Consider the following 8,490-nt stretch of genomic DNA (forward strand, 5'->3'; position numbering starts at 1 on the left):
AGGAGTCACGCGGTGCCGGAATGTCGGGAGTGGCGTACTGCGCACTTTGCAGACGACACTTAGCAGACGACACTCTGAATTTTTTTCCTGTCGTCTGCTACCGAAAATCTTGCGGCTGTGTCGCAGCATATTTCCGACGTTTAGCAGTGCACTTGGAGACATGACTTTGGGCACTCGCGCTTACGTGACATCAGAAAGCTATGACGTTTTTCGCATCTTATACGTCATAGAACGTCGTTCGTGTGAATACACGGTATATGCGCGCTAGTTGGTAGGTGAACTCCATGGTAAACACGCCTGAGCGTGGACAGCAGGAAGGACTAGGGGACAGCGGGGATGTGGAGACTTCTATGCATGCGAAAGGCGTTGTGTTGTGTTGTAGGCGTAATATAAGGGACGGAGGCAGAGATAAGATAAACAATATGAAAACGCTATTTTTCGATCACGTATGATATGCTCTTCATCAGACGTGCAGCTGCTCACGCTTCAGATCGTTGGGCAGTTTGTTAGCACCTCAAAATGCACCTTGTGCGATGTCCTGGTTTGGACCTTGAGCGACAGGTACCCAGTACCCCGGATATGCTTGGGTCACACGCTGTAGTGATTGGGGCAGCATTATCACCTGCACATCAGAAAGGTACGAGAGTGCCCATCTAACCCGTAAACGTGAAATATCGGTCTCCCTGCGAAGACCAGTAACAGATTTTCTCTTCGTTAGGAGTTGAAAAAAAAAAAACGAAACCTTTTAAAACTTTGCTAATTCAGTTTCCTAACATCAACACACTGAGAGTGCATTCCTGGCAAGCTTTTTAGGATATCTGCACAAACAATCCCAAGGCCAATCTAATGCCCCTATGGACCCAGCAGGCCCTTACAGACCGGTCCTGAGGTATCACCAGAATTTCTAGGATAACACCGGAAATTTCATTTTTTTCAGCCTCTTCAGCCTTTTCTGAGGCAACCCCTGAAGCTCTACAAACAGCCCCAGAGGCTCTTGAGGTAACCCCAGAAGCTCCTGAGGTAATCCCATAAGGTCCTGGGGTAACCCCAGAAACTTTTGCAGTAACCCCAGAAGCTCTTGGGGTAGAAGCTCTTGAGGTAACCTCAGAAGGTCCTGGGTTACGTCAGCATTACCCCATGCAGTCCTGGGGTAACCTCAGCAAAGACCTCAGGATTTTTTGGGGTACCTCAGGAATTTTCTCGGGTTCATCCTACCACCTCTCAATCTTCAGAATGACCTTGAGGGTATGTATACCACCAACGAGCGAAGGTCAAAGGGCTGACCACTCCGTATTTGATGATCCACCAACATTCTCCTGCTGGAAGAACGGAAAGTATCGCCCCCAGGATGACGCCCACCTCTCCATCTGGTGTCGCAGCGTCGCCTCCTGCCTGGTTTTCGAAGCGGACGCCAACGCCAACGGCCAGAACGCTACCGCTTTCGCTGGCGACGAGTGGGCCTCCCAGAACGCCAGTTTTCTTCGAAAGATAATAATGAGAATACATGGCCAGAATGGTTACCACCTGCGGTGAGAAGCAGTTGTAGACATGGGAATTTTACACGAAAGCGTGACACTGTTAGGGTCCCGCCTCTGGGGTACAGACCCCCTCTATTTCTAAAGCGGCACAGTGGAAACACGTAACAGTCGAAACGGTTATAGAATTGACGAGCTGTGTAATCTGCCTGTTCGTGGACTGTGACCATAGGCTACCGACAGTCTCTTTACTCACGCGCCATCCGAAGTACATTCCAAGAACTGCGTAGCTGACTGTGATCTGATAAACCTGCGTACAAATCAGATTGACCGCAGTATCTATATATATATATATATATAAATGATTCCCCCCCACAGATCATGCACACCTTCTTGTCCACCGCGTTTGTGTATCCAGACACCACTGATTTCGATGGAAATAAAAACTGGAAGAGAAGATTATACAGCGATTAAAAACAACGGTCAACCGATGGTAACATCGCTATTTTGTGACGAAAAATCGGAAGCAGAAATTCAAAATATAAGCGGCGACGTCTCAGTAAAGATTGCAGAAACGCCGAATCCAAGGAGAAACGTGCTTACTGCTGCTCTTAAAGCGCAAGAAAAAAAAATTGAAATGAAAATTCCTTACGCCAGGCTGTAAAAATGACGACAGCGTGAGTACCGTCACCTTTCATCGCCTCATCAGGCCACAGCTGTTTGTGGGCACATTAAATAAAATCAATCAATCAATCAATCAATCTGATCCTTACTTCTTCGCTATAATACGGGACGTAGACGTAGGTCGTCGCAGCTTGGAAAACTGTAGTCAGCGTCATCCCTACGATGTATACCTTCAGATTCCTGAGGGCGAACTGCGCAGAAAAACTCCTGTAGTGCCACGTCAACTCCAGATCATCAGAAACAAACCCTTATGTCCTCGGTGGTGCCCTTTGGACCGATCGTAGGGTTATCCTGCGGAAGGCCACATCTTACTGCAAAGGCACTAGAGTTGCAATCTCGGAAAACTAATCCATGCGATAGCCTGAGCCCTCGGTGGTATTACGCACAAATTTGCGCCACAATTGCTCCCATAGTTTAAAAAAAAATTAAGATAGAAAATCGGGCAACACTGTGTCGAAGTGGCCACCAACTGCGCATTGTTCGTCAAGTACGGCGGCAAAACTACATTGCATGCTCATAACACTGTCTGAAACAAAAGAAGCCGGATACGTGTTGGCTACGTAGCCATCACGAGCAGAGCAGAAAGCCAATCGGGAACATAGATCACTGTTGCTTGACAAATTGCGGATTATCTCGCACCAGACATCACCCCGTGTTCAAAACAAAAGAAGCCGGATACGTGTTGGCTACGTAGCCATCATGAGCAGAGCAGAAAGCCAATCGGGAACATAGATCACTGTTGCTTGACAAATTGCGGATTATTTCGCACCAGACATCACCCCGTGTTCAAAACAAAAGAAGCCGGATACGTGTTGGCTACGTAGCCATCATGAGCAGAGCAGAAAGCCAATCGGGAACATAGATCACTGTTGCTTGACAAATTGCGGATTATTTCGCACCAGACATCACCCCGTGTTCAAAACAAAAGAAGCCGGATACGTGTTGGCTACGTAGCCATCATGAGCAGAGCAGAAAGCCAATCGGGAACATAGATCACTGTTGCTTGACAAATTGCGGATTATTTCGCACCAGACATCACCCCGTGTTCAAAACAAAAGAAGCCGGCTACGTAGTCATCATGAGCAGTAAGGTGTGCGCCGAGGTCATTTTTGCTGGCGGCGGCGCACAGGTTAATGCCGTGACGTCAGCGGCGCGGCGCGTATTTAGAAAAGGCGGTGGCGCAGACGACGATGTGTCTTCATTTTAGGATCACCAGAATCACCTTTAATCTTGTGGGCGTCAAAGAGGTGCCTCTGCATGTTTGAAGTACTTACACTGCTAGCACAACAAATTAGACAAAATAAAGGCTGAGACCAGTCTTCCCTGTGAGCAACAATTAAGCAAATTAGCTTTCAAGTAAACGAACATGCCCTTCAAACGTTTTTCAAGTGTCGCCGTCAATGCAGGAACGCCAGGCGTTCGTTACAAAAGTACTCACTCCTAACGAGTTTCCGTCGTGCGTCGACGCACCTTTCCAGCATCCCAATAAACCGCCACGCATAACTTTAGCTTGCACTTCAAATGGAGCGTTAGTCGAAAATTTCTCACGGGCTCTTCGAAACCGTTGGCTGTACCAACAGCATCGGACACCTCTAGTAACAAGCCAGTCGGCGACATACGTCACTGTTGCTCGACAAATTCGGGATTTTTTTCTTTTTTCCACCAGACGTCGTGCCGAGCCGTTTTAGCACAATTTTACGAGGAACGTTCCCTGTCACAAATATAACTTATTGTGTCGGGTTTGCAAGCAACAAGCTGTCCCAAGCAGCACAACACGTCGGCCCAATATTGAACCAACACTGACGATGTCGGCCCAATATTGGTCCAATCTTGAACCAATATTGGGCCGACATCGTCAATGTTGGTTCAATATTGGACCGACATGTTCTGCTGTTTGGGCTTAAACTACGTTGCCGACATAGCCTGTCTGTCAGCTACTTTACGGTACATTTAATGTTGTGTTCCAATGGCATATTTGGAGCAGTCAGCAACGGGGAAACGCCCTGCACCCGTCATGAGCACACGATCTGTCAATGAAAAAATGGCTAGGAAGCAAGCGAGGTGGTGAAGACGATGCATAATGTAAAACCCCGAGACTAGGGAACACGAAAGGACAGACACAACACGCTCTCAAACACAGCTAAAAAATTTTACTTCCCTCTGTTTGTGTATAGAATTCTTGCATGTGAAGTAAAATTTTCCAGCTGTGTTTGAGACTTCGTGTTGTGTCTGTCCTTTCGTGTTCCCTAGTCTCGGGGTTTTACATTATGCAACACGATCTGTACCTGCGGTTGGAACAGGTTGGTTCTGTTGCGGTTGGTTCTGGTCGCACGTCACACCAAACGTTAACGTACACGTGACCTTAAAGATGGCTGCGCGTACGCCCCCCTTTCCCCCCACTCTCTCTCTCTCTCTCTCTTCAGTTGGCGGACACGTTGGCGCGCAACGTGCTATACGGTGAAGTCCTGTTCTGAGAGTGCAGGAATCAGACGCGCAAACCACATGTCACGTGAGGTGGCAGTTGCGGTCAAATCTGCCGTGGAGCAACCTTGGCGCCAAGGCCGAGCGAGAACTTCCACTGGAAGCTCTACACCGATCAATCTGCCTATAGAACAGTGTTGCTCTGGAGAAAGCACCCGCGCTCCAAATCAAAATCAAATCAAATTTTTTTTTATTTGGAGCTCTTAGATACACATGATAGGTGTGGGGCAGCGAGGACAAGGCCTGTGCTGCTGTCCCGAACAACGCGCGCCGCGTGGGTCTACAGAGTTATAACCAGTTTGTAAACATAAACTAGAATGACCAAGAAGAAAAAGAAAGAGAGAAAAAAAGAAAAGAAAAGTCTGATATCTGCATCTATTGCACAGTATGGGTGTAGTTCCGTATCGGGACCACTCGTTTTTAAAAATGACTGAAACGGTTAGGAAAGTAAATATTGCATAGAAGTGGAAGAAGATCATATACTGAATCTAAAAATGTAAAAATTATAAAATTCTGTGGACTAGAAGTTTTTTTTATATGCATTTAAACAACCCCATCTGATTCACTTTTAGCGCAGGAGAAACACGGGAATGCTAAGCCTAACGGATTCGAAACTTGCAGTCTTGCGAAAGGTAGGGTCGTCGAAATGGGCTAAATCACCTCACTTTAGTGAGGTTGGGTTAAGTTAGGTTCTACAGATTGGGGGGGGGGGGGTCTGGGCCCCCCCCCCCCCCCCCAGGCACGCACTAGGCGGTGCGGGCGTCAAGACTGTGCCTCGGGTTAGGTCAGTAAGGTCCTCAGCCAAGATGGCGGATCGCCATCAAGAAACCGGCGATAAAATTTAATTTTTATACGTTTTACGCAATATACGAGGGACATTCCTGTTGAATTTCGTTACTAATTACTTCCTCTTTCACGAAAAAGCGTTAGATTTTTGTTTTTATTCGTTTTTCTTTAAAAAAAGCCAGTGGTCCCGATACGGAACTACATCCCACAGTATTACATATTCATATGTCGCAAAACTAACTGAATATACCAGCAAGGGGGGGAGACATTAATATCGCAAAAACATAGAACAAGACTGGCATCGATCGTGTCACATCTCCGCCAAAAGACTTGCTCCGACAGTGCTCCCATTATGGAATTCAACCTAAGTCAACGCAAGAAAGGGCAACGAACCTTGGTGCAGTATAAGGCATCGCCGGCGTTTATAGCCAAGAACACATTCACGAGGTTTATGATAAGGTGTAAAAGATCGAAAAGATAGTTAGTGCTACCTGAAAGGAATAAGTGAGTGGAATACTGATTCAATACAAGCCGAAGAGTGCGATAATTCGTGGTCCGTTTGCGAGATGTGGAGGGTAGACTCACCAGGTTGCAATCTGAAGCCACGTTTGGCGATGCAAAAGATACCGAGCAAGTCCAAACACTGAAATACGGAGGTTAGCAGACCTCCTCCTTCACTGCAGGAAGATACGGTAATCTTACCGCTGTTCCTGAAGCGATACCGGCTACGGTGTTGCGTTCCATGGTCCTTGCAGCTAGTGATGACTATAGCAATTTGACGTTTCGCTGCGCAAGGCAAGTGACGATGAAAGCTGTACACCGTGGTTGACCACGCTGAAACCGGGCTTTTACTTCTTCTTCTCCTTTGAAGCCGTCCACGTGGTGGTGGTGGTGGTGGTGGTGGTGGTGGTGGTGGTGGTGGTGGTGGTGTTGGTGATGGTGAAGGAGCTCGCCGTTGTCGGCCTCACAGATGCGGGTAACGTCACCACTGACGCCGTGGGGGAATGTACGTCCTGGGCCGACTTCTAAGGAAACTTGTGCCGACATATGTCTGAAAGCGTCCGAGGAAAAACCAGGAAGAACCCCAGACACCGGGACTCTAACCCGCGTACCTCCCAGTCTCGGCACGTGACATACATGGCGGGGCACGCTAACCACTGGAGCCACGCGAGCTGGTTTCTCCACGTGGTTTACTCCAAAGCTGTGCTAAGGACCGAGAGAAACCAGTGTCCTAGCGAGCAAGTTCGTCGCGCTCCGACTTCGTGAATCGGTTCATGATCAAACAACAACTTTACTTTAACGGTGATGACTGGGTGATGCTCTACCCCATTGCTGGCGGTAATGTGGAGGGGAAGTGGAATAATGAGTCGCCATCACCATCATCATCATCATCACTATCGTCACCACCACCACCACCATCATCATCATCATCCTATCAGCTGCTAAACGATGCAAGAAAGAAGGTGGAACTCCCTTAAGAATGCTGACCTGTCACTTTTTATTTGCCGTCAATCTAAAAGCACGAATCCCAATACAAGAGAGGCCCCCTTCATTGTAAATTGGGAATCAGAAGGCCGTAATGCCATCCGAAGAGGGCATGGTCCGGACCATCAATCTAATTAAATAAATCGCGCAAATTTAATTAAGGACGTACGAGACGTCCGCGTACCATGTCTGTCTTCCTGGTGTCCCGTTTATTTTCCGACTTTTTTTTTTTTTTCCTGTCTGTACATCTTGAAGGATATTGAGAAAGGCACCGCCTCGGGTTGAAAGTAAAACTAATCGAACGAATTCGTGGAGCATCCTCTTCCCGTAGTGTGGAGAGTTTCGGGAGACGACGGAGGGAAAGTTTGGCTCCAACGCATGACAGCTGTTTGAGACATCGAACTCGAAAGTCTGACGAATGTCCTTTTTGTAAAGTTTGCTTCTTGATGAAGTTTTAGCGCGCATGCAGGAAGAAAAAAAAAAGAAAAACTCCCTGATATGTTAATGTGTGATCAGTGATATGTTATCTCTGTATTTGCGATAGACGTCATCTATGCAACGAAAAAGCCCTGGCAGTATCTGGAACAAATTTATCGCGGACAGAGAATCTCTCCTCAAACCACGGCAAGTTTAAATAAGTTTCCCGTGGATTCAAGCACAACCACCAAACAACAAACTCAAAAATTATAGCTCTTAATAGCAGGAGCAGAAAATCACAGAAGGGTCTGGTGTTGGGCCTGTTTGTACATGACTAATAGAAGTTGAAAACCAGCGGAACAGACGCGGACACAGAGGAGAAATAACATGCACGTGTGTGCTGTGTTTTTTCTCCCGTGTGTCCTCGTCTGGTCAGCTGGTTGTAAACTTCAGTAAATCACATTCTTCTTGGAGATTGGCATTCTTTGCCTTCTCTCTCTTTTTCGTACTGTGTGCTCACGCGTGTCCCCGTAGTGTGTTACTTTTTGCACTTTCTTTGTATATTTCACTTTTATTTATGTAAAACCATTATATGCGTCTTCCTCGCTCGCTCGCTCGCTCTCCAAAACCGATTGGGATTCATCAACCGTTTTAGTCCTGAAGAAGGCTGAGCTTCAGTCGGAACATTGGCCACATTTCTATCGTTTTTTTTTTGTTTTTTTTTTCTTACAACCCTAAAATTGTACAGTTAACAGTCCCCTCGACTCATAATCGACCACTAACATTTTTGATCCGTGTAAACTTCCGCAAACGTAAAGCATGTTTTTCTTTGTAGATTACTTCGTGGCACTCTGAACTCCCCTTTCTTGAAGTTAAAGGTATAATTGCATTATGTCCTGTTCTTCTCAACTGACGCTCTCATTCTGTAGAACCAAAGACTTGTCAGGAAGATTTTTGCTCGTGACCTTGTGACATACCGTGTTTTATGGCGTGAATAAATGTTTAAATATTCTATCGATGTCCTTGTTTTGTCGTTGTTGCAATTGAGCACGAGGGCATGATTGGATCTCTATGCATTCGCCAGGAGTACACCGGCCTTCGACAGAGATATTTTAGCCGAACAGTGACAGCGCTTTCTTTGAAAGAAGATGGCAGCGCAGAC

The 8,490-nt window shown here is 46.7% G+C and overlaps 1 protein-coding gene across 2 annotated transcripts; it reads right to left on the minus strand.

Moving 5' to 3' along the window:
- Positions 1-409: 409 nt before the first annotated feature.
- LOC135370615 (uncharacterized) lies at positions 410-6,261 on the minus strand. Of its 2 annotated transcripts, none has more exons than XM_064604389.1 (9): positions 6,129-6,261; positions 6,012-6,069; positions 5,820-5,917; positions 2,406-2,450; positions 2,249-2,350; positions 1,865-2,133; positions 1,732-1,785; positions 1,360-1,479; positions 410-622 (listed from the first exon to the last, which is right to left on the minus strand). In XM_064604389.1, exons 1-6 carry the CDS (start codon positions 6,168-6,170, stop codon positions 2,032-2,034), a joined length of 447 nt encoding a protein of 148 aa, XP_064460459.1. In that variant the 5' UTR covers positions 6,171-6,261; the 3' UTR covers positions 410-622; positions 1,360-1,479; positions 1,732-1,785; positions 1,865-2,031. The 2 variants fall into 2 exon arrangements, with proteins under 2 accessions (XP_064460459.1, XP_064460458.1); XM_064604388.1 differs by having other exon boundaries at positions 1,360-1,524.
- Positions 6,262-8,490: the final 2,229 nt, after the last annotated feature.

The sequence above is a fragment of the Ornithodoros turicata genome, chromosome 10 (assembly GCF_037126465.1).
Source record: "Ornithodoros turicata isolate Travis chromosome 10, ASM3712646v1, whole genome shotgun sequence".
Classification (NCBI taxonomy): domain Eukaryota; kingdom Metazoa; phylum Arthropoda; class Arachnida; order Ixodida; family Argasidae; genus Ornithodoros; species Ornithodoros turicata.